The 26,830-nt window shown below is 47.9% G+C and overlaps 1 protein-coding gene across 2 annotated transcripts in view; it reads left to right on the top strand.

Moving 5' to 3' along the window:
* The window catches only part of LOC139070610 (zinc finger protein 595-like), a 43,272-nt gene extending 19,128 nt beyond the window's left edge, over positions 1 to 24,144 (top strand). For both annotated transcript variants that reach the window (XM_070553187.1, XM_070553188.1), the window contains one exon: positions 21,605 to 24,144. In XM_070553187.1, coding sequence (XP_070409288.1) covers positions 21,605 to 23,721 — 2,117 coding nt within the window. In that variant the 3' untranslated portion in view covers positions 23,722 to 24,144. The remainder of the gene's footprint in view (positions 1 to 21,604) is intronic.
* The last annotated feature ends 2,686 nt before the right edge of the window (positions 24,145 to 26,830 follow it).

The following is a 26,830-nucleotide window of genomic DNA, read 5'->3' as shown; positions in this document are numbered from 1 at the left end:
GCAAAATAAATCTTATTTGCATTACTTGGAAACCCTAGTGAGTTATTGAGACTGTTCTTTGGTGTGTAATATAGAATCAGAATAGGTTTATTGCCATTGTCAGTGAAAAAACAATTCACAAACTAGGAACTTGCTTCGGTACTAATGTGCTACATATAACATGAATACTAAGATTAAAAATAGAATAAAATAGAATAAAATATAACGAAAAACTAGAATAAAACTTTCAGCGATAAAAAATGGCAGGTAATGGTAACATGGCCGATAACGTGACGTGTCGAGTACAGAAGACGAGCATGGTTGTGTGTTTATAATCTATTCACAAGTCTAACGGCAGATGGAAAGAAGCTGTTCTTATGGCGGGAGGTTCTGGTCCGGATGGACCGTAACCTCCTGCCTGAGGGAAGCAGCTCAAAAAGTCTGTGACCCGGGTGCGAAGGGTCAGCTGCTATCCGACCTGCATGCCTCCCAGTTCTGGAGACGTACAGGTCTTGGAGAGATGGAAGGCTGCAGCCAATCACCTTCTCAGCAGAGAGCACAATGCGCTGCAGTCTATGTTTGTCCCTCACCGTGGCTCCAGCGTACCGCACCATCATCGGGGCCGGCAGCTTGGCCTTTTTCAACTGCCGCAGAAAGTACATCCTCTGCTGGGCCTTTTTGATCAGGGAGCTGATGGATGGCTCCCACCTAAGGTCATGTGTGATGGTGGTTCCGAGGAAGCGGAAGGAGTCCACAGTGGTGACGGGGGTGTCCGTCAGGACGAGGGGGAGAGATGGGGCTGTGACTTTCCTGAAGTCCACAATCATCTCCACTGTCTTCTGAGCATTAAGCGCCAGGTTGTTGCTGCGGCACCAGTACACCAGCCGTTCCACCTCCATCCTGTAGGCGGACTCATCACCGTCAGAGATGAGCCCGATGATGGTGGTGTCGTCCGCAAACTTGATTAGTTTAACGGAGTCATGGCTCGAGGTGCAGCAGTTTGTTTACAGGGAGAAGAGCAGAGGAGAAAGTACACAGCCCTGTAGAGATCCTGTGCTAATAGTCTTAGCGGTGGAAACATTCTTCCACAGCCGCACGCACTGCCTACGGTCTGTCAGGAAGTCAGTGATCCACCTGCAGGTGGAGTTGGGAACGTTGAGCATGGAGAGCTTGTCCTGGAGCAGAGCAGGGAGGATGGTGTTGAACGCAGAGCTGAATTCCCCAAACAGGATCCTAGCGTAGGTTCCCGGGGAGTCCAGGTGCTGCAGGATGAAGTGGAGGGTCAGGTTGATGGCGTCGTCTACAGAACTATTAGCTCTGTATGCGAACTGCAGAGGGTACAGGAGGGGGGAGGTGAAGGACTTGAGATGAGGGAGGACCAGACGCTCAAAAGACTTCATGACTACAGACGTCAGCACCACAGGCCTGTAATCATTCAGTCCAGTGATACGGGGTTTCTTAGGGACAGGGACAATGGTGGACAGAGAAGCTCTTCACGGGTGTAAGAGCACGCTGACACACAATTTGCAGACAAAAACAAACAAAACACGACGCACGTTAGCACCAGGGCGTCCTTCCTCGGCGCCATCTTGGTTAGGTAGAAATAAGTTAGCATCAAAAAGGCAGAGAATGAAGGGTTTAATCTTAAGAACATTTGTATTTATTTCTTTTTTGTGAGGGAGATTTATCGGCCATTATATCGGCTATCGGCCTTTGTTATAAGTTTTATATTGGTATCGGTCCCCAAAAAAGCATATCGGTCGGGCCCTAATTCATATGCCTTGACCATCAGCCACTTTCTGTTGTCGAAGACATCGGATTTAAACGCCTCATTAACTGCTTGGATCCACGCTACACACTGCCTAGTCGTAAATATTTCACAGATGAATGCCTGCCGGAGCTACATATACAGTCAAATCTAAAGCCTTATCCAGGATGACAATATTGTGTCAGTCGGCTTTACGAGTGACATTTGTAGTTCTAGTGTGAGTACCTTATCGATGCTGAGTCTAACTGCACAGTTTATTGATGAAAAGTTCGAGCTGAGGAGATTTGTGCTTCACTCACAAGAGTTTCCTGGATCACACATGGCGGCTGCCATCGCTAAAGCTTTTACAGACATATTCCAAACATGGGGAATCCCAAAGGAAAAAGTACACGTTATCCTACGGGATAATGCGAGTAACATGGCGAAGGCTATGATGCTGGTTTACCAAGCCTGCCATGTATGGCACACACACTCCAGCTTGTTGTGAATGAGGGTGTTTTGGCACAGCGTGGAGTAATTGACGTCATCGCAACTGGGCGACGCATGGTTGGTCATTTTAAGCATTCTCCTCTTGCTTACTCCAGGCTATACGACATTCAGAAAGAAAGCCAACCCCAGCAGCTCAAATGGCTACAACAGGATGTCCCCACCCGGTGGAACAGTACTGTTGCTATGCTAAAAGGTTTAGTGGAACAGAAACACGCCCTTTGCAGTTATGCAGCCGACTATGATCTGCCTTGCATGTTCATCCCCAGCCAGTGGAAATTGATTGAAAATCTGATTTCACTGCTTGAATCCTTTGACGAGCTCACACGCAAGATAAGTGAATCAGATGCATCGGCTGCGGGTGTAATTCCATCCATCAAAGCCTTAACTCGTCTTCTTGAGAAAACACAGGAGGCTGACCTTGGTGTAAAAACTGTCAAAACCACACTGTTGGAATCTGTCAAGAAGAGATTCAAGGACATGGAATCTGAGCCTCTGTACACGATTGCAACACTCATCGATCCAAGGTGAGAAAAAATACTTTGTATTTGTGTGTGTGTGTGTGTAAGATTATGCTCTTTCTCTCAGTCTAGCTTTGCTAAAAGTAAAATTTAACAATAGCGTTTAGTTTTTTCTTTTCTGTTGGCATTACTTTTCAAATTCGATTTACAAATAAGCAGTTATGTAGACAAATATAGAATAGAATAAACATGTTGGGACTGGGCTATGAGGCCAGCTAAGCCCATGACTAATAAAAGCACAAGCTAAGCAAGAGCTATGAAATCCATCATGACAGATTAATAATTAGTTTTCCTTTTTTTCAGTTTTTCTTGTAATGAAAAAGGTATAAAGACAGGTTTTTCCACTCCGCACTCAAGCCACAGACACACAGGCGTGGCCCGGCTCTGACGTCCTGAGCCGGGCCACTGCAGTGGAGCAACAGATTGGTGAGGAGAGTTCTGCAGCGAGCAACTCCGAGCCCCCACAGAAAGTACCACGGTCTGGCTTGCATAAAATGTATGCTGAACTGTTGGCTGAAGATGGCTAACATGAAGCTGCTGCTGACATCAACACCACATCAGCAGAGATTGCTCTTTACCTATCAGAGCCAGTTATTCCAGATCACAAACAGCCTCTTGATTTTTGGAAAGCCAATGAGCACCGATTTCCTGCTATTGCACAAGCAGCACGTTTCTATCTATGTTCACCTCCCACAAGCATAGATAGCGAGCATCTTTTCAGTACAGCAGGACTTATTAGGGATGAGAAGAGGAGCAGGTTAAGTGCAAAAAATGCTGAGATGCTTATATTTTGCAAGGCAAATCTGCCATTCATTCTGCTTAATCAGAAGTAAGCTTTGGGTGTGTCCCTAACCTCCATCCCATATTTCTGAAGCCCCCTTCAGACAGGCTATGAAAAACGGAAATGTTCCGGACTCTGTCCGTAAGACCTTTGTGTCTGAACACAAACATCCGGATAACGTTTTCTGTAATTAAACCGGACAAAGCCCCTAGTAACAGGTCCGGACTTGTTACGGACAAGGTGGTTCTTCAGACTGGTGAGGTTGAGTTCCGGACAGGGAGGAGGGGGAGGAGGAGGGGACGGGGGGACGCTGTGCGCACCTAGATAGCTCGCTCCTGTAGCATGCTCCTGTAGCAGGCAGCTCGCCTCCTACGGTACCGTCTAGACACGCGACAGAGCGCTTCACACCGCTTCCGTGATTCCTTTAACCATTGAGCTTCATCATCCTGGTCTCTTATGTGTCTTTGTGTGCGCAGAAATATGCTTAACATAAGTCCGATCAGTGAGAGGAATTATATCTCTTAGTCTGCATGTTTGACTGAATGGCTTTGTTTGGGTAAATGACGCACGTACGCCCGCCGCACTATGCCCCCTCCCCCCCGGACATCTGGAACTTTTCCCTGCTGTGTGAAGGCAGCCGAAAGGACAAGTTCCGATACAAAAGTGTTGTGTCTGAAAACACAGTTCCGGTTAAAAACCGGATTGAATTGTCCGCTAGGGGTGGGCGATATGACGATTTTAGACCGTTTTACGATCTACACATCTGACGGTCTGTCATTTTTGAGAGACCTTTTTATCACGATTCACAGCTCTGCTGTTGAATTTCTGCCTCTGAATGAAAAGGGAACTTACCGCAGGCGAATGACACGCCTTTGTTTGACCCTTAACCAATCAGAGTGAGTCATAGTAATATATTAGTGCCCCGCTTGTTTTCGCCTGTGTGTGAACAAACATGGCTTCGGCCGCAGCTGAGAGCGACAACGAGGTTTTCGTTCCAAAGAGGAATGCAGGGTTTCCTTAGCGCGCGGCGCTAACAACTTAGCGACGTGACATGTCTCGGAGAAAGCGTAAAAACACGTTGGACGCTTCTTCCGAAGCAGGAAAATAACACTTCTTCTTAAGCAGAGCACGACGTCGCCTCGGCTCGTTCACCCTCTGCCGAGCCGGACTGAGCTCGGTCACTGGGTCATTGGAGCTGCCCCGTGACTGCCTGATGGAAAACCAGCGGGTGTCATCAGACTCGTAAAGTTTTTTTTGTTTTTGCTGGGGACCCCCTGTATTTTACCGCTCCCTCCTGCAGTCTTCCCCTATTAACATTTAAAATGATTCTGTAAACTCCGTGTATCAATAAAAAAAATCTCTGCCTCTGCCAGCTGCAGTAAATGTAGTCTCCAAATAATAAGAGGTGCATTCATCTGTGTATCTCCTTTGATCCGCATTAGTGATATTTTCAGCACCAGAACAGTGAAGCAAAGAAAGATTCCTGAGTTTGTTAGTAATTTTATTTATTAGGTGCATCTAACCTGTGCTATTTTTCTCTGAAATGAGATCAAATCAGTGCTTCTGTGGGTTGTTTCCAATCTGCACTGGAAAATTTTACTTAATTTAGAGACTTGTTGCAGAAAATATTCAGAATGTGCAGTTTTTTGCTACCACAAGCGATCTCTGGTCCAGCCGCACATCAGAGCCGTATTTGAGCTTAACTATCCACTACATGAGCAACTGGGAGATACACAGTATTTTGAACAAGTTAATGTTTTGCACAATACGTTTGCAATTGACATGTTTGCACTTTAAATATGTTTGCGATTTTAATTTATGTTAAGTTACTTGAAAAACGAGAAAAACTGATTTTTGTAATTGTTTCTCTCAAGGCTTTTATCATCTCTGGTGTGAGTTTAAAATATAAGTGTGTTAGCACTGTGTTGATTATCCCTAATATGAATAAATGTTTATTTATTCAATGTTTCTCTTCTTTAATACGCAACTGAAGTTATGCTATTCATGGATAAAAAATCGTGATAAAATCGAAATCGTGATAAAATATTGGAAATATCATCTTCGTCTTCGTCTTCGTCTTCCTCCGCTTATCCGGGTCCGGGTCGCGGGGGCAGCATCCCAATTAGGGAGCTCCAGGCCATCCTCTCCCCGGCCTTGTCCACCAGCTCCTCCGGCAGGACCCCAAGGCGTTCCCGGACCAGATTGGAGATGTAACCTCTCCAACGTGTTCTGGGTCGACCCGGGGGCCTTCTGCCGGCAGGACATGCCCGAAACACCTCCCCGGGGAGGCGTCCAGGAGGCATCCTGACCAGATGCCCAAACCACCTCAACTGGCTCCTTTCGATCCGGAGGAGCAGCGGTTCTACTCCGAGTCCCTCCCGAATGTCCGAGCTCCTCACCCTATCTCTAAGGCTGAGCCCGGCCACCCTACGGAGGAAACTCATTTCGGCCGCTTGTGTCCGCGATCTCGTTCTTTCGGTCATTACCCAAAGCTCATGACCATAGGTGAGGATTGGGACGTAGATCGACCGGTAAATCGAGAGCCTGGCTTTCTGGCTCAGCTCCCTCTTCCCCACGACAGATCGGCTCAGCGTCCGCATCACTGCAGACGCCGAACCAATCCGCCTGTCGATCTCCCGATCCCTCCTACCCTCACTCGTGAACAAGACCCCGAGATACTTAAACTCCTCCACTTGAGGTAGGACCTCTCCCCCGACCCGGAGGTGGCAAGCCACCCTTTTCCGGTCGAGAACCATGGTATCAGATTTGGAGGTGCTGATCCTCATCCCAGCCGCTTCACATTTGGCCGCGAACCTACCCAGCAAGAGCTGAAGGTCAGAGCTGGATGAAGCTAGGAGGACCACATCATCCGCAAAAAGCAGAGACGAGATTCTCCTGCCACCAAACTCGACACACTCCACACCACGGCTGCGTCTAGAAATTCTGTCCATAAAAGTGATGAACAGAACCGGTGACAAAGGGCAGCCCTGGCGGAGTCCAACCCTCACTGGGAACAGGTCCGACTTACTACCGGCTATGCGGACCAGACTCACGCTCCTCTGGTAAAGGGACTGAATGGCCCTTAACAGAAAGCCACCCACCCCATACTCCTGGAGCGTCCCCCACAGGGTGCCCCTGGGGACACGGTCATAAGCCTTCTCCAAATCCACAAAGCACATGTGGATTGGTTGGGCAAACTCCCATGCCCCCTCCATCACCCTTGCAAGGGTATAGAGCTGGTCCACAGTTCCACGGCCAGGACGAAAACCACATTGCTCCTCCTCTATCTGAGATTCAACTATCGATCGAACCCTCCTCTCCAGTACCTTGGCGTAGACCTTTCCAGGGAGGCTGAGGAGTGTGATCCCCCTATAGTTGGAACACACCCTCAGGTCACCCTTCTTAAAGATGGGGACCACCACCCCGGTCTGCCACTCCCTAGGAACTGCCCCCGATGACCACGCAATGTTGTAGAGACGTGTCAACCATGACAGCCCTACAACATCCATAGCCTTGAGATACCCAGGACGAATCTCATCCGTCCCCGGGGCTCCGCCGCTGTGTAGTTGTTTGACTACCTCAGCAACTTCTGCCCCCGAGATCGGACAGTCCATCCCCAGGCCTCCCAGCTCTGGTTCCTCCTCGAAATGCGCATTGGTGGGATTGAGGAGCTCCTCAAAGTATTCCTTCCACCATCCGACTATAGCCTCAGTTGACGTCAGCAGCTCCCCATCCCCACTGTAAACACTGTGAGCGAGTTGCTGCCTTCCTCTCCTGAGGCGCCGGACAGTTTGCCAGAACCTCTTTGGAGCCGATCGATAGTCTTTTTCCATGGCCTCACCAAACTCCTCCCACGCCCGAGATTTTGCCTCGGCAACTGCCACTGCTGCACCCCGCTTGGCTATCCGGTACCTGTCTGCTGCCTCCGGAGACCCACAGACCAGCCACGCCCTGTAGGCCTCCTTCTTCAGCCTGACGGCTCCCCGAACCTCTGGTGTCCACCAGCGGGTACGGGGGTTGCCACCACGACTGGCACCGGCCACCTTACGACCACAGCTAGCAACAGCCGCCTCGACAATCGCAGAGTGGAACAAGGCCCACTCGGACTCAATGTCCCCCACTGCTCTCGGGACGTGGTCAAAGCTCTGCCGGAGGTGGGAGTTGAAGACCGTCTTGACAGGTTCTTCTGCCAGGAGTTCCCAGGAGACCCTCACTATGCGTTTGGGTCTGCCAGGTCTACGCGGCATGTTCCCTTGCCATCTGATCCAACTCACCACCAGGTGGTGATCAGTTGACAGCTCCGCCCCTCTCTTCACTCGGGTGTCCAAAACATACGGCCGCAGGTCAGATGATACAACTACAAAATCTATCATCGACCTGTGACCTAGGCTGCCCTGGTACCAAGTGTACCGGTGGGCATCCTTATGTTCGAACATGGTGTTCGTTATGGCCAAACTGCGGCTTGCACAGAAGTCCAATAACAAAACACCGCTCGAGTTCAGATTAGGTGGGCCGTTCCTCCCAATCACACCCCTCCAGGTCAAGCTGTCATTGCCCACGTGAGCATTGAAGTCCCCCAGCAGGACAATGGAGTCCCCTGATGAAGCACTATCTAGCACTCGTCCCAGGGACTCCAAAAAGGGTGGGTACTCTGAACTGATATTTGGCCCATAAGCACAAACAACAGTCAGGACCCGTTCCCCGACCCGAAGGCGCAAGGAAGCTACCCTCTTGTCCCCCGGGGTACACCCCAACACACAGGCAGAGAGTCTCGGGGCTAACAAAAAGCCAACCCCAGCCCTCCGCCTCTCACCCGGAGCAACTCCAGCAAAGTAGAGTGTCCAACCCCTCTCCAGGTCTCGGGTTCCAGAGCCAATGCAATGTGTCGAGATGAGTCCGACTATATCTAGCCGGTACCGCTCAACCTCTGCCACAAGCTCCGGCTCCTTCCCCGCCAGTGAGGTGACGTTCCATGTCCCAAAAACTAGTTTTCTTGTCCGGGGATTGGACCGCCAAGGCTCCCGCCTTGGTCTGCCACCCGATTCGCATTGCACCGGACCCTTCATGTTCCTCCTGCGGGTGGTGGGTCCACAGTTGGACGAGCCCATGTATCCGGTTCGGGCTGGGCCCGGCCGGGCCCCATGGGCGAAAGCCCGGCCACCAGGCGCTCGCTCACGGGCCCCAACCCCAGGCCTGGCTCCAGGGTGGGACCCCGGTAACCCTCCGGGCCGGGTACTCCGACTCTTCGTTTTAACCGCCATGAAAGATCCTTTGAACCGTTCTTTGTCTCACCCTTCACCTAAGACCAATTTGTCATGGGAGACCCTACCAGGGGCACTAAGTGCCCCAGACAACATAGCTCCTAGGATCATTAGGGCACTCAAACTCCTCCACCACGATAAGGTGACGGTTCAAGGAGGAAATATCGTGATATTCTATTTTTGCCATATCGCCCAGCCCTATTGTCTGCACATATTCCAGAATGTCTATCTGAAAAGGGCTTGAGTTACCAGAAATGCCTCAGCTAAAACGAGGATAGAACAAGGCCTACAGATTGAGCTACAATGATTATTTATTTAGTTTTATTTTAGTTTTTTACTGTGCACTTCATTGCCCATGGCAATCTCCTTATTCCTCTCTACCTCACCTGAAATAGGTATGTTTACAGATATAGCTCAATAGTTTTTAGTTTGATTTTATTTATTTTTTGCTAATGCTGTGAAATTATTTGCACACTACTTTCTGTTATCTCCCACATGCAGACAAGTTGTCTTGAAATTATATCATTTTATGGGCTACGGCTATCTTGCACTTTGAGTTTAGTTTTTGACAGGGAAAGCTACATTTGTATGTTGCAGTTGCACATATGTCAGTGTTCTTGTTCTCATTTATGACATTTATTTTTTCACAAAAAAGCTTGTAGCTAAACTCCAAATTATGGCTCTAAGAAAGAGCCTCTGGAGAGAGTTAATTGTTTATTATGGTGCACATGAAGTGTGTTGTGCACCTAAATAATTTCTCATTTTAAGATTTTATTCCTTTTTCCACAAGAAAACTAAGGTTTATAGTTTACTAATTGTATCAACTCTAAGAGAGTGAAGTGTTTGTGTTGTTGCACTGCAAATGTGTTGTACACATAGTTATTGCTACAAGAAAACGTAAGCTAGTATGCTACACTTACCCTATGTAAGCTGAGTCTAAGTTGTCTCTTAAGAGAGTCTGTAGACTAAATAAAATATTGCACATTGCTCAGCTTGCAATAAAGCGGTGGTAAGTTCACAATACTTTGTCATCTCCTACTTTTCATACTAAGAATACAATGAATGTCAATGTTGTCTACATGAGAAAACAGTATTGGAGAATCTGGATTTCGGTTTACTCGTTTAGGTGACTTTATTCAGACGACTATCGACTAACCCACAGCTTACAACTTCTCCATTTACTTACAAAAAGGTTCAGAACAGAGCAGCTCTCCTTAGCATAACAGCTGATTACTGGAACCGTAAATAATCCTCTCCACCCGCTGAACTGCCCTTCAAAATAAAACTAGCACATAACACTACTCTCATCTCACTAACTCTGGTACAATAAAAATAACCTTAATGACAATGTTAAACCCAGTTTTTATTTATTTGTTTTTCTGCACTATTTAGAGTGTTTAGAACCTTTAAATGATAAATGACCCGCACTTGTATAGCACCTTACAGAGTAAGGACTCCGAAGCGCTTTACACTACAGTGAATCATTCATCCATTCACACACTGATGGTAATGAGCTACGATGTAGCCACAGCTGCCCTGGGGCGCATTGACAGGGGCGTTAATGTTTGAATCAGTTAGATTGTTACTGATAGGAGCTACATTTAAGTGCTTCGGTTCTCCTCCTTGAACCGTCACCTTATCGTGGTGGAGGAGTTTGAGTGCCCTAATGATCCTAGGAGCTATGTTGCCTGGGGCACTTAGTGCCCCTGGTAGGGTCTCCCATGGCAAATTGGTCTTAGGTGAAGGGTGAGACAAAGAACGGTTCGAAGGATCTTTCATGGCGGTGAAAACGAAGAGTCGGAGTACCCGGCCCGGAGGGTTACCGGGGTCCCACCCTGGAGCCAGGCCTGGGGTTGGGGCCCGTGAGCGAGCGCCTGGTGGCCGGGCTTTCGCCCATGGGGCCCGGCCGGGCCCAGCCCGAACCGGATACATGGGCTCGTCCAACTGTGGACCCACCACCCGCAGGAGGAACATGAAGGGTCCGGTGCAATGTGAATCGGGTGGCAGACCAAGGCGGGAGCCTTGGCGGTCCAATCCCCGGACAAGGAAACTAGTTTTTGGGACATGGAACGTCACCTCGCTGGCGGGGAAGGAGCCGGAGCTTGTGGCAGAGGTTGAGCGGTACCGGCTAGATATAGTCGGACTCACCTCGACACATTGCATTGGCTCTGGAACCCGAGACCTGGAGAGGGGTTGGACACTCTACTTTGCTGGAGTTGCTCCGGGTGAGAGGCGGAGGGCTGGGGTTGGCTTTTTGTTAGCCCCGAGACTCTCTGCCTGTGTGTTGGGGTTTACCCCGGGGGACAAGAGGGTAGCTTCCTTGCGCCTTCGGGTCGGGGAACGGGTCCTGACTGTTGTTTGTGCGTATGGGCCAAATATCAGTTCAGAGTACCCACCCTTTTTGGAATCCCTGGGACGAGTGCTAGATAGTGCTCCATCAGGGGACTCCATTGTCCTGCTGGGGGACTTCAATGCTCACGTGGGCAATGACAGCTTGACCTGGAGGGGTGTGATTGGGAGGAACGGCCCACCTGATCAGAACTCGAGCGGTGTTTTGTTATTGGACTTCTGTGCAAGCCGCAGTTTGGCCATAACGAACACCATGTTCGAACATAAGGATGCCCACCGGTACACTTGGTACCAGGGCAGCCTAGGTCACAGGTCGATGATAGATTTTGTAGTCGTATCATCTGACCTGCGACCGTATGTTTTGGACACCCGAGTGAAGAGAGGGGCGGAGCTGTCAACTGATCACCACCTGGTGGTGAGTTGGATCAGATGGCAAGGGAACATGCCGCGTAGACCTGGCAGACCCAAACGCATATTGAGGGTCTGCTGGGAACGCCTGGCAGAAGAACCTGTCAAGACGGTCTTCAACTCCCACCTCCGGCAGAGCTTTGACCACGTCCCGAGAGCAGTGGGGGACATTGAGTCCGAGTGGGCCTTGTTCCACTCTGCGATTGTCGAGGCGGCTGTTGCTAGCTGTGGTCGTAAGGTGGCCGGTGCCAGTCGTGGTGGCAACCCCCGTACCCGCTGGTGGACACCAGAGGTTCGGGGAGCCGTCAGGCTGAAGAAGGAGGCCTACAGGGCGTGGCTGGTCTGTGGGTCTCCGGAGGCAGCAGACAGGTACCGGATAGCCAAGCGGGGTGCAGCAGTGGCAGTTGCCGAGGCAAAATCTCGGGCGTGGGAGGAGTTTGGTGAGGCCATGGAGAAAGACTATCGATCGGCTCCAAAGAGGTTCTGGCAAACTGTCCGGCGCCTCAGGAGAGGAAGGCAGCAACTCGCTCACACTGTTTACAGTGGGGATGGGGAGCTGCTGACGTCAACTGAGGCTATAGTCGGACGGTGGAAGGAATACTTTGAGGAGCTCCTCAATCCCACCAATGCGCATTCCGAGGAGGAACCAGAGCTGGGAGGCCTGGGGATGGACTGTCCGATCTCGGGGGCAGAAGTTGCTGAGGTAGTCAAACAACTACACAGCGGCGGAGCCCCGGGGGCGGATGAGGTTCGTCCTGGGTATCTCAAGGCTATGGATGTTGTAGGGCTGTCATGGTTGACACGTCTCTACAACATTGCGTGGTCATCGGGGGCAGTTCCTAGGGAGTGGCAGACCAGGGTGGTGGTCCCCATCTTTAAGAAGGGTGACCTGAGGGTGTGTTCCAACTATAGGGGGATCACACTCCTCAGCCTCCCTGGAAAGGTCTACTCCAAGGTACTGGAGAGGAGGGTCCGATCGATAGTTGAATCTCAGATAGAGGAGGAGCAATGTGGTTTTCGTCCTGGCCGTGGAACTGTGGACCAGCTCCATACCCTTGCAAGGGTGATGGAGGGGGCATGGGAGTTTGCCCAACCAATCCACATGTGCTTTGTGGATTTGGAGAAGGCTTATGACCGTGTCCCCAGGGGCACCCTGTGGGGGACGCTCCAGGAGTATGGGGTGGGTGGCTTTCTGTTAAGGGCCATTCAGTCCCTTTACCAGAGGAGCGTGAGTTTGGTCCGCATAGCCGGTAGTAAGTCGGACCTGTTCCCAGTGAGGGTTGGACTCCGCCAGGGCTGCCCTTTGTCACCGGTTCTGTTCATCACATTTATGGACAGAATTTCTAGACGCAGCCGTGGTGTGGAGTGTGTCGAGTTTGGTGGCAGGAGAATCTCGTCTCTGCTTTTTGCGGATGATGTGGTCCTCCTAGCTTCATCCAGCTCTGACCTTCAGCTCTTGCTGGGTAGGTTCGTGGCCGAGTGTGAAGCGGCTGGGATGAGGATCAGCACCTCCAAATCTGAGACCATGGTTCTCGACCGGAAAAGGGTGGCTTGCCACCTCCGGGTCGGGGGAGAGGTCCTACCTCAAGTGGAGGAGTTTAAGTATCTCGGGGTCTTGTTCACGAGTGAGGGTAGGAGGGATCGGGAGATCGACAGGCGGATTGGTTCGGCGTCTGCAGTGATGCGGACGCTGAGCCGATCCGTCGTGGGGAAGAGGGAGCTGAGCCAGAAAGCCAGGCTCTCGATTTACCGGTCGATCTACGTCCCAATCCTCACCTATGGTCATGAGCTTTGGGTAATGACCGAAAGAACGAGATCGCGGATACAAGCGGCCGAAATGAGTTTCCTCCGTAGGGTGGCCGGGCTCAGCCTTAGAGATAGGGTGAGGAGCTCGGACATTCGGGAGGGACTCGGAGTAGAACCGCTGCTCCTCCGGATCGAAAGGAGCCAGTTGAGGTGGTTTGGGCATCTGGTCAGGATGCCTCCTGGACGCCTCCCTGGGGAGGTGTTTCGGGCATGTCCTGCCGGCAGAAGGCCCCCGGGTCGACCCAGGACACGTTGGAGAAGTTACATCTCCAATCTGGTCCGGGAACGCCTTGGGGTCCTGCCGGAGGAGCTGGTGGACAAGGCCGGGGAGAGGACGGCCTGGAGCTCCCTAGTTGGGATGCTGCCCCCGCGACCCGGACCCGGATAAGCGGAGGAAGACGAGACGAGATTTAAGTGCTTCAGTTTTCCTGGTCATGATCATCTTAAGAGATTTTATTAAAACAGCTAGAGTTTTCTGGTTATCTTGAAAATGTTTTACCTCATCCAAGAGACATGTTCATGTCTAAACCTTGGGTTCTGAGCAGGACGCTTACAAGTAGTGGTCAGAAATAAAAACACTGACTGTGCTGCAGGACTTCTTTTCTCTTAAAAGATAAAAACAAGTTTTTGTCAAAATTAATACAGACCATTTTAGATTGTTACATTTCCTTTATTCCCAGATTATGTTAGCCTGGCAAGCCAGACTAAATAAATGTATTATTTAGTCTGGCCATGCTCCATTGACGGCTCTCGGTTGTGGGGCGGGTTCTACCGTTGTCTTTCAAATGATCTCCGCATTCCACTGGACAATGAATGTGACATACTCTTGTTTCACTCTGTTGCATCATCCCACCCACCAGGCATATAGAGTGCCCTGATTGGCCCACAAAGTGGATAAAGCTCTGTGATTTGTTCACTAAGCAGATAGAGCACTATGATTGGCCCACCATTATGGACCAATCACAGCTCTTTATGTGTTTGAAACCCCTCTAGAGAGCTGTGATTGGCTAGCCAGAGTCCTGGTAGGAGCTGCTGAGGTTCCAATGGAGCATGCCTAGACCATTCTTTGCAAAGCAAGAATTTGGCCTAGTTCACTAGGCTAAGATTATGTAGTTTGTAGCACTCATTATAATGTTGTAGAAAATTTCTGGCCAATCCACGTGATCGGTATCTGTGATCAGCATTCTTTGATATCGGTATCAGCAGCAAAAAACCTGATCGGTGCATCCCTAGTGTTTTCAGTTTGTCCCAGACTGAGGAGTGTCACGCTGCAGATGCTGATGCTATTAGCATGGACGCTAATGACTGTAAACAGAAAGGAAAGGCGCTTCAACTGACATGTTGATGCCTCAAAGCACCATGGGATTTGTAGTCTTTGCAGCAAAAGGAGCCAATAGGCCATTCTGGTTCAAGGGAAAAAATCAGTCTTTGGTCTAATGAATCGATATTTCTGACCTTAACTCACAGCCTTCTGCTCACAACCAATGTGAAGAAGCCTCTAGGATGAGAAGAAAAACGTCTTCAAGATAACCAGAAATGTCCAGCTGTTTTTATATTAAAGCTCAGGATGGTCATGTTCAGGATGACAGAGAATCTTCACCTAATGCAGGAAATGTGAGCAGAGCTGGAAGAAATCTAGGTCACAGCCCTCATTTGAAGACATGAGGTCTGCATGGTGTTCCTATCAAATGGCTGTAAAAAAGGCAAAATCCACTTTTTTTATCTGATATTATTAGCTCTAATGCGTAGGGATGTCTCGATACAACTTTTTTCACTACCGATGCGATACCTGTCAGGTTTGGTGGCAGAGCTGAAGCGTAGCTGACATGGTCTGTTGCCCAGACGCGGAGTGGTGGAGGTTGACAGCGTGGTTAGATCCGTTAGGTTAGGCTTGAGGCCTGGTAAGCCTGAGAAACTCGATTCAAAGTCTGGTAGGAACGATGACAGAGTAATGAATGAATGCCGGCACTTCCGTTTATAGTGTTGACGTGATGACGTCGGCGGCCACGTTGGTGGCGGGAATGCTGGGAAGTGGTGGTGAGAACGCTGGGAAATGGAGTCAGCTGGAGGAGTTCGTGACAGGACCTGGTGGTCGGTCCAGATCAGAAAAGGGTTGGTGGTCCCCAAGAGCCACTGCCGCCATTCCTCCAGAGCCCATTTTAGTGCCAGCAGTTCTCTGTCGCCGACCCCATAGTTCTGCTGTGTGGGGGAAAACTTCCAGGAGAAGTAGGCGCATGGGTGGAGCTTAGCGTCCGGACCCCGTTGCGAGAGGACAGCCCCTGCTCCCACATCAGAGGCATCCACCTCCAAGACGAAGGGCCGGTTCTGGTTCGGGTGGAGGAGGATGGGTTCCTTAATAAAACGCCCGAACAGCTCATGGAAAGCACGGACAGCCTCTGGAGTAAGGCGGAAAGGGCGAGGCTGGTTGGTGGTTTTGGTGAGGGAGGTCAGAGGTGCTGCGAGGGAACTGAAGTTGCGTATGAACCTCCGGTAAAAGTTCGAGAAACCCAGGAAGCTTTGCAGCTGCTTCAGGGTCGTGGGTAAAGGCCACTGAGCTACTGCCTGAACCTTCTGAGGGTCCATCTTCAGACCCCAGGAGGAGATAGTAAAACCCAGGAAGGAGGTGGACTCCTGGTGAAACGCACATTTCTCCAGTTTGCAGTACAGTTCATGATCCAGGAGGCGGGGCAGAACAGCCCGAACATGCTGGATTTGCTCTTCGGCCGTGCGGGAGTAGATGAGGATATCATCCAGATATACAAAGACCCAGCGGCCCAACATGTCTCTTACCACATCTGTAATGAACCGCTGGAAGACGGCGGGGCTGTTGCAGAGGCCAAAAGGCATCACTAAGTATTCATAGTGGCTGGTGGGCGTGATAAAAGCGGTCTTCCACTCCTCCCCCTCCTTGATACGGATCAGGTTGTAAGCACTGCGCAGGTCCAGTTTGGTGAATACAGCGGCTTGGGTGATGGCGTCCAGGGCGGTGCCCATGAGAGGGAGAGGGTGACAGTCCCGGATCATTATTTTATTTAACCCTCGATAGTCAATGCAGGGCCGGAGATATCCTTCCTTCTTTTTCACGAAGAAAAACCCTGCGGCACCGGGGGATGTTGAGGGACGGATGAACCCCTTCTGGAGGACATCCGTGATGTAATTGTCCATAGCCCGGGTCTCCGCCGGAGAGAGGGAGTACAGGTGACCCGGGGGTTGGGGGTGGGGGGGTGCGGGGCTGGAGCCTGATCTCCAGGTCATAGGGTCAATGAGGTGGTAGCCTGGTAGTGGGTTCTTTAGCGAAGACCTGAGCGAGGTCGTGGTATTGAGGAGGAACGAGCGTCAGGTCTACGTCTCTAGGAGAAGCTGCTCCAGTCTGAGGTGTAGGGGAGCCCCTGTGGTTCTGGCAACCCGCGCCCCAGGCCAGGACCTTACTGGTGGACCAGGAGATGTGAGGCTCATGACGGCAGAACCAGGAATGACCCAGGATGAGTGGCGTAGCCGGAGCCTGGATGACCAGGAAGTGGAGGGTCTCCAGGTGTTGGTCAATAGTCATGTGGAGACCCTGGGTTCGGTGGGTGAGAGGGTATGGCATGATTGGCCGGCCGTCCACAGAGGTCACAGGAATGGGTCGGTCGAGAGCAGTGAGGGGTATCTTGAGCTGAGTAACCAGTCCTTGATTGATAAAACACTCCGCGGCCCCAGTGTCTAAAAGAGCCTCCAGTCTGGTCGGGCCTTGGTCCAGGTGGAGGGAGACTGGGAGAGTGGTGCGGTGTGGGACCAGAAAAGTGGAGACTCCGGGCGGGACAGCCCCTACTCCGACCCAGAGGGACCGTTTCCCGGTCTCTTTGGACACGTGCCACGGTGGTGACCCAAATCCCCACAGTACGTGCATCGTCCCTCCTGATAGCGCCGTGCCCGTTCCTCAGAGGGGAGATGTCCGAGCTGCATCGGCTCCTCAGTCGGTTGGTGAGCCGGACGACGGGGTGAAGTCCTGGTGTGGATGGGAGGTGACATGGTGCTCGGCCTGTTCAGGATGCAGCAGTCCAGCTGGAGAGCCAGATCCACTGCCAGGTCCAGGGAGGTTGGGGCCTCGTGTCCGATCATGCCCTCCTGGATTCTAGGTGACAACCCCTCCAGATAAACGGCCTTTAGGGCGGTGTCATCCCACGTCAACCGAGCGGCTGCCGTCCGGAAGCGAGAGGTGTACTGAGCCACCATCTGGGAGCCCTGACGAAGCTGAAGCAGCCGAGTTTCGTCCGAGACCTCGCTGCTGGGGTGAACAAATGTCTTTTTCATCTCCTTCACAAAAATCTCATAGTCATTGCAGGCAGGAGATGTCTGATTGTAAAAAGACGCCACCCATTCACTGGCTCGACCCGTCAGCAGTGAGGTCAGCAGGGCGACATGAGAGCAGGAAGTGGGGTAGCGTGCCGGCTGGCACTCGAAAGTCATTGCCAGGGTCGCCAGCATGCCCTCCGGGGACCCCCTGGTTCCGTCCCACTTATCTGGAAGGCTGAGGGGTGGTTCCAACGTCTCAGAGACGGCCGGGGTTTGTCGTTGCAGGGCAGTAGACAGCTGGAGAACTAGCTCGGTGAGTGACTCGATCTTCGTGGCTTGGCGATCAGCTACGGCACGGAGCTGGTTCGTTTCTGCCGTATGCTGATCCATAGTTGCGCGCAGTTGAACCACTTCAACACGCAGATGAGAGAACTTCGCTGGGTCAACTCGGGACTCTGTCATCCTGTCAGGTTTGGTGGCAGAGCTGAAGCGTAGCTGAGATGGTCTGTTGCCCAGACGCGGAGTGGTGGAGGTTGACAGCGTGGTTAGATCTGTTAGGTTAGGTTTGAGGGCTGGTAAGCCTGAGAAACTCGATTCAAAGTCTGGTAGGAACGATGACAGAGTAATGAATGAATGCCGGCACTTCCGTTTATAGTGGCAGCGTGATGACGTCGGCGGCCACGTTGGTGGCGGGAATGCTGGGAAGTGGTGGCGAGAATGCTGGGAAATGGAGTCAGCTGGAGGAGTTCGTGACAATACCGATATTGCAGCCTTCAGTATCGGCCGATACCGATATCAATTCGATACAATATCAGCCTGAATTATACATACTTTTACCTATTTCGTTTGAAAGGATTGATCAAGTGACATTCCTTACTGGAATACTTTGCAACTTTAGCATATTTTTAAATCATTTTCTTGAGCCAGTATGTGCTAAAATGACCTTTTACAGGGTTAATGACATACCTGTCACTGCTGTCTGATTCCAGCAGTTTTCTTGCATGTTTTAGATCATGAGTACAGCTAATTTGTTTAATTATTTAATTTAATTTAATGATCAATCACGCCTGTAGTCACAAAGAAAGGCTGGGAGACAGTTCAGCTGCTAGATTAAGGTGTTAAAAAGACAAATGGACAGCGAGGAGAAAAGTTTCACTTCACTGTTGAGAGAATTAAAAACGGACACCAGGGAGTGCTAAAAACAAGCAAAACAGCCTAATCTGCCTTTGAACAAAGAAAAGCCAGACATTAAGTGAAAAAAAACCAAACCAATTATTTATTAACCATTGGCTGCATAAATGTGAACTTTGGTAATAATGCATAACAAATGAATTAAAGAATAATAAATTAAAATACCCTGAAAATATTTTAAGTCAGTAAATAAACAAAAACATATGTTTTTAAATTGCAAAATACTAATTCAAGGTCACTTCAGTTATTTTTACTGGTAGGAGGACAAAAATAAGAAAAACACAATACTGTTCATTGACTATTAACTGCTACAAGTTCTGTGTCCAACGTTTCAATTTCACAGTCTGCCAAAAGTATGTGAAGCTAACAGCACTTGCTTTATCCAGATGTGTAGCAATACATGTTTTAACTTGTTTGTGAATCTGGGGTATGGTCTTGTTGACAATGTAGTGGCGGCTGGGCATAACTTAGCGAGGCTCGAGGTGTTCAATGAAGCATCTAAACCCGACATTACTCACCACCGATGGGCTAGTCATCAAGCACAATAAACTGGCATATCTTCTCTGTTAGGGTTAATGCCTTTTTGGCATCTCTCAGGAGATTCTCATGCTTTGCAAAGGTTTCAGGCTGCTCTTGTTGTTTAAAGCCAGGGAATTGTTTCTTTGCCTCTGTGGTCTTGTGAAAATCCTCATGCAGCTTTGTGTGATGCTTCTTCAAATGCGCAATGAGGTTCGATGTATTAAATTTCCCTGGGTCTGTCCCACAACGGGAAACTTTTCCATGACAAGTGTTGCGCTGAGCAACACTGTCGTTTTCGTGCTTCAATGAAAAATACTGCCACACAGCCGACTTGTCTCTGGTTCCTTACTATTTCCCTAGCAGGCACTTTCTGATCACATGATGCGGGCTTTGCGTGCTGGATCTGAGTGCTGCTGGATAGAATACCTGGAACGGAATTTACACGGAACGCACTGCTTATATCAGACATTACTCTTAGATCTGACCGCTGCTTTGATACTCTTGATCATGCTATACTTCTCAATCGACTGGAGAAGTTTGTTGGTCTCTCTGGTTCAGCGCTCTTCTGGATGAGTTCCTACCTGGCTGACAGGTATGTTACTGTTAAGATTGGTAGCTTCTGCTCAAGTGATGCTCCCCTGAAATATAAATGATAAATGACCCGCACTTGTATAGCGCCTCTCAGAGTAAGGGCTCTGTACTTGGTCCTCTGCTTTTCAATTATATTTGCTCCCTCTTGGGGCCATCTTTAGGAAATATGAGCTTGACTTTCATCTTTATGCTGATGACTGTCAGGTCTATGCTCCCGTTAAAGCTAAGAATTTAGCTCTGAGTTGTCTTCGTGAGGTTAATGATTGTGGATGGGTTGTAATTTTCTCCAGATTAAAGAGTCTAAGACTGAGTTGATTGTGTTTGCACCAAGTGGTGCTCCTGTAGTTACTCAGTCTCATATGATGCAAAGGATGTTGTGTCTGATTTGGGTGCTTAAATTTGATGTTCAAGTCAATAATGTGGTTCAAGTATGCTTTTTTCACCTAAAGAATCTTTATAAGTCCTTTTTGATGAGGAATAGTTTTGAGGCGCTTATTCATGCATTTAATGCATTTTGTTTAGACTACTGCAATAGTCGTTACTTGGGTGTTGATCATGGATGCATTGCTAGGCTGCAGCTAGTTCAAAATGCTGCAGCCCGTCTTTAGACTGGCACTGGTCGATTTGATCATATCACTCCAGTTGTTACCTCTCTGCATTGGATCCCAGTTCAGTTCTGTGTTCAATTTAAGAATTTGGTTTTGGCCTACAAATGTTGCTCCTAGCTCTTTCTCTGGAATTCTAGTGCCATATGTTCCATCTTGTGGATTAAGGTCAGCTGACCTAGTGAACTGTCATCACAAGCTGCTGATCTAGATGCTCATTATTATTTTATGGGTTACAGACGAGTGTTAATGCTGTGTTTTTATTTCAGCTCCGACCCTCACAATCTCACCTCACTCCACCCAGTTTCTTCTTAAAACACGTATTACATTTACAGTTTTGACACATTTTAACGAGCTTCCTCCGCGCCGTGTACAGCACTCTCACGAAGGTTCAGCAGATATGTTTACATTTTTGCCGCTGCGCACCTTCAGTGTTAGGAAAAGGAAGGGAGGGGCCGACGCGATGCTGCTGTCAGGGTATCTGTCATGGAATTTATCAATATGTTTATCAATAACCCATTTCCTGTAGTCGGAGAGAGGAGACAATGATCAACAAGTCAAACAGTTATAACTGTGGCAAGATGCACGAGGGGGAGGGAGGGGGGGAGGGGGGGGAGTGTGTGTGTGTGAGAGTGGCTTGTGTGGGTGTGTCTGAATGAGTTCTGAACTAGTGGGCATGCAGAGAGGAATAGAGAATTACATATTACATTCATTTGATTGAGTCCATGATCAAGAATTAATAAACATAATTTTTTCCATAACAGTATTTCTAGGCTCCACAGTAGCAGCGACGGACGGCTGGTTTGACCGGCTCTGAGAAGCGTTAATCAGAATTTGCAGTTCGCGTTTTTTTTTCCTTCTACCAATCGCATAGTGATGTCTGGGCTTAAAAGCAACTCTTTAGATTCATAGATATTTGTAAAAGTAATGCAATACCATAAATAGTAATGTGTTTACCAACACTGGTTATGTATACTACTGATTGCAAAAACACCCCTAGGTATTTTGTCTTCTCTTTTTACTGAATATTTTTATTTTATATATTTCTGCTTGGTTCACTGCAGATTCAAGGAAGAGAGAGGAGACGGATGAGAAACTTCTGCTCTTACATTTCCACAACCATCCAATGAAAGACGGAGGTGTCCCAACACGCAGCTTGGCTGGGCAGATGACAGCAAAAGTTGGTGGAGGAGCAGAAACTAGCAAGAACCTAGATCTGGACCCTAATGAAAAGACGTCTGATTCTTCAGAGATTGAAGTTGGTGGAGAAGATGAAGATGATGTGAATCTAGACTCTGAGCGTTCAGACTCTGGGCCAGAAACTGGAAACGGAGACCATGGCTGTAATGAAAACAAGTCTTCGAAGTCAGATATTAAGACAGTCAACAAACCATTTAGCTGCCCTGTGTGTGGTATACGGTTCCTCCACAAGTGGTCTCTTCAGAAACATGTGAGAGTGACAAGTCATTCAGCAGTAAAGTCTTCAGAGTGTTCGGTTAATACAAAATGTATGAAAGAGAAGCAACATGGAGGCTCAAGCAGAAAAGTCCAGAAACAACCAAAATCATTTTGTTGTGATGACTGTGGAAAAAGATTTAGCCAAAAGTCCATTTTAACCCATCATATGAAAGGCCACAACGGACAGAAGCCTTTTGCCTGTGACCTCTGTGGACAAAGATTTAGCCAAAAAAATGTTTTAAACGAACACATGAAAGTCCACGCAGGAGAGAAGCCTTTTGCCTGTGAGCTCTGTGGATACAGATGTACCCAAAAGGCAGGTTTAAACACACACATGAAAGTCCACACAGGAGAGAAGCCTTTTGCCTGTGAGCTCTGTGGATACAGATGTACCCACAAGGCAAGTTTAAACAAACACATGAGAGTTCACACAGGAGAGAAGCCTTTTGCCTGTGAGCTCTGTGGATACAGATTTACCCAAAAGGCACATTTAAACACACACATGAAAGTCCACACAGGAGAGAAGCCTTTTGCCTGTGAGCTCTGTGAATACAGATGTACCCAAAAGGCAGGTTTAAAAGAACACATGAAAGTCCACACAGGAGAGAAGCCTTTTGCCTGTGAGCTCTGTGGATACAGATTTACCCAAAAGGCAAGTTTAAACACACACATGAAAGTCCACACAAGAGAGAAGCCTTTTGCCTGTGAGCTCTGTAGATACAGATGTACCCAAAAGGCAAGTTTAAACAAACACATGAGAGTTCACACGGGAGAGAAGCCTTTTGCCTGTGAGCTCTGTGGATACAGATGTACCCAAAAGGCAAGTTTAAACAAACACATGAGAGTTCACACAGGAGAGAAGCCTTTTGCCTGTGAGCTCTGTGGATACAGATGTACCCGAAAGGCAAGTTTAAACGAACACATGAAAGTCCACACAGGAGAGAAGCCTTTTGCCTGTGAGCTCTGTGAATACAGATGTACCCGAAAGGCAAGTTTAAACGAACACATGAGAGTTCATACAGGAGAGAAGCCTTTTGCCTGTGAGCTCTGTGGATACAGATGTACCCAAAAGGCAGGTTTAAACACACACATGAAAATCCACACAGGAGAGAAGCCTTTTGCCTGTGAGCTCTGTAGATACAGATGTACCCAAAAGGCACATTTAAACAAACACATGAGAGTTCACACAGGAGAGAAGCCTTTTGCCTGTGAGCTCTGTGGATACAGATTTACCCAAAAGGCACATTTAAACACACACATGAAAGTCCACACAGGAGAGAAGCCTTTTGCCTGTGAGCTCTGTGAATACAGATGTACCCATAAGGCAGGTTTTAACGAACACATGAGAGTTCACACAGGAGAGAAGCCTTTTGCCTGTGAGCTCTGTGGATACAGATGTACCCAAAAGTCACATTTAAACACACACATGAGAGTTCACACAGGAGAGAAGCCTTTTGCCTGTGAGCTCTGTGGATACAGATGTAACCAAAAGGCAAGTTTAAACACACACATGAAAGTCCACACAGGAGAGAAGCCTTTTGCCTGTGAGCTCTGTGGATACAGATGTACCCAAAAGGCAGGTTTAAACACACACATGAGAGTTCACACAGGAGAGAAGCCTTTTGCCTGTGAGCTCTGTGGACAAAGATTTCGCCAAAAGACACATTTAAAGAGACATGCGAGCATTCACACAAGTGTGTGTGTGGGTGGAGTAGTGTTGTGATGGGGTTTTTATTGTCAGGCTGTTTTTAAATTTCTGGGGATGGGAGGGAATGTGGGTATGTGGGGCCTTTTTAATTTGTTAAGTACTTTGAGTTTCATGTATTGCAGGATTAAGTGGTATATAAATAAAGTTTACTGATTGATTGATTGATTGAAATGCATTGATTGATTGATTGAAATGCAGGGCCATGAACGTGAGTACCAACATCAACAATATGGTGTAACCAGCAAGCTTGGAGCAGATCTTTATCTTCACCAGGGTTGAGACATGAGTACCATCACGCCTTTGAAGCCGGACTTCGTTGTGCTCTAATAGCAGTTAGTCGATGATGAGCTTGCAGTGGGATAGATGAATCCAAGATGGCCTCTCGGCAATCTTTACAGCAGTGGGGTGGTAAGGAGAACTTGAAACGGGCCTTCCCACTTCAGGCAGTGCCAGTTGTCTCATTTCAGCACCTTGATCAGAACCCAATTTCCTGATTTCACGACCTGTGAGGGCGAAAAAGCACACGAGGGTTCTGGGAGATCATTGTTTATCTTGACTTGTTTATCGTGTAACCGGATTACAGGATACAATAAGATAATTAAAAGAAAAAATAAACAAATGGGCCAATAATTAGGTTCGGGGAGAATTGGAGGTTGTTTAAGAATGACTGGAGTCACGGGTATAGCATGAAACGGTTTATATACTAAATTTTAATAATAATGGGAAGTATAACACATAAAGATAACACACAAAAACAGATGAAAACAATCGACAATAGTAAAATGCTCGGTATGAGATTTGATCATATGAGTCACAAGTCAGCCGGCGTCAAGTCAAATCCCCACGCTTGGGGTGAAAGTCAGAGTCCGGTGGTGCGATTTTTTCCTACCACACCGTTGAGATTGTTCACAGAAGAGAGCAGTCTGCTCTTCAGTTACTTGAGATGTCCTGGTTCGTTCAGTGGTTAAGGCTCGCCATCTCCCTCGTCAGGAAGAAATCCAGTTCTCGTTCCAAGTGAGTGATCCTAGGAGTCGGGATCAAACCCAAGGAAAAAAAAAACCCAGCCTGTAAACAACAGGACTGTTAGCGAGTTGGCATCGACCCTTCTCGTCACATCACAGCATAAAGTCTTACAGACTTAAACAAATGCTTCACTCTATTGGCATAGCCAATCATGTTTGGGTTCACAGTTCAACTAACATAACATCAATTTGATTGTCTATTAAAATAATTCTCAGTAGCTCTGGAAATATAATTACATATGACAACAATTGTTCAGCTCAATAGGCTCAGTTAGATTCTATTACTCTACACTATTCAACAAGAAATACATTCATGACAACAAGGATACATTTAGTTGTGTTTCTATACAGCATTGTGACACCTTGTATATCTGTAACACAATAAATAAATAAATAAATAAATAAATAAATAAATAAAATGTTCTATAACAAAATTCAACAAAATATAAATTCTGGTCCTTTGGTCCACCTTTGTAAAATAATTCCTCCCTAATCAGTTAGCTTTTATTTATTTTTATTTATCTATTTTTTTTATTATTAAATGTTTGGTTAAGGGACGCATTGCTAATTCTATGGCGTTAGCTATAACGCCCCTGAGGACCTTGTACATCTAGGCCGTACCACCATTAACTGGCGGTTTGAGCCGTTAACTCCTGGGAATCCCATATGCCCTACCGCCGTTAACTGGCGGTTTGAGCCGTTAACTCCTATATGCCCTACCACCGTTAACTGGTAGTTTGAGATGTTAACTCCTGGGATCTAACGTCTAGCAGCCCACTGCTGTCACCTCGGTTGCTGTAATTAGCTTTTTGAATTTAATAATTTACTGAATTTAATCTCATTCACTCACCAACGCGCTCCAACGGTTCCCTCCTACAGAGGATTGGTTCACTCTGTCGTCTCCACACAAATCTATAAGAATGGAATTAATTTGATAAGCTATTTAAGTTTCCTTTTTTTTTAAGTTGCATCGTTAGCTTTTTCTCTTCTTTTTTCTTTACTCACCGCGTTGGTTCCAAGTTCCTAGCTCTTATTAGAAGGAGTCAAGTCCGCCTCTCCCTCTATCTATGCGGCACCCAAATCAGGGTTCTTCACGGCCTCGACCGTTGTTTTTTTTTCTCTCTCTCTCTCTCTCTCTAACCGCTCAGTCTTTGCTTTCTGTATCTGCGTGCTGCACAGCCGTTTGTCTCTCCTCTCGCTCAGCTGCGTCGCACGGTTTTATTTCGCGGAGGCGGGACTTATTTCTCTCAGCCAATGAAATTTCAGATTCCCACCTGGACCAATAGTATACAGCTTTCCTCTTCTGTTTCTGTTAGTGATGTTCAAGATTCTTGTTTTAACCGATGTTTAATATTTAACTCGTTATTTTAGTTATTCACCCTTCCAATAATTCATTATGAAATTATCTATTAGTTAATTAGATATCTATTAATTAGTATTGTTAATTTCCTTAATTTATATTTTATATTTTATCTAAATTGAGGATGGATCATATTAGTAAGCCAATTAGTTAATACCTCATTAAGGTTCTAGCTTCTGGGTTACATCCTCCCCCATTAAATATCATGCACGTCCCTGTGCATTGTTTCTACGGGGTACACAACTTCTTGAGTAAGAGAGTCAATAAAAGCTTTATTAAGTCCTTGGAAAAGGGACCTAACTACGGTCACTAGTGGATTGCCCAATTGAGAGTAAGTTAGTCTTTGAGGAGGCTGACTACTTCGTTCAGATCTCCTGACATACATCTCTGGTTGCACAGTATCATGCTCATCCGTTTCGGTTTGATTCTCAACTGAGACAGGACGAAGTGAGCTCTCTGTTTCCGACAGAGCTGATGAGCTATTCTCTAAGACTTTGGTCTTTTCAGATGTATGTGTCTGATCGTGTATGATGGGTTCAAAACTTACATCACGTTGCTGCGACTTTAGGACACCATCCAATTGAGGTAGGTTTGTGTTAGTTTCATCCCCCGTTTCTACGTCAGGTAAGTATACTTCGTTTTTTTTCGTTTTTTCAGGTAAGTATGTTGCTGCTTCTTTCACTCTTTCAGGTAAGAATGTCGCAGTTTCACTCATTCTGTCAGGTAAGAATGTTTCGGTGTT

This window comes from Nothobranchius furzeri, chromosome 7, assembly GCF_043380555.1.
Source record: "Nothobranchius furzeri strain GRZ-AD chromosome 7, NfurGRZ-RIMD1, whole genome shotgun sequence".
In the NCBI taxonomy this organism is placed as follows: domain Eukaryota; kingdom Metazoa; phylum Chordata; class Actinopteri; order Cyprinodontiformes; family Nothobranchiidae; genus Nothobranchius; species Nothobranchius furzeri.
This window is presented reverse-complemented; position numbering and strand designations above follow the sequence as displayed.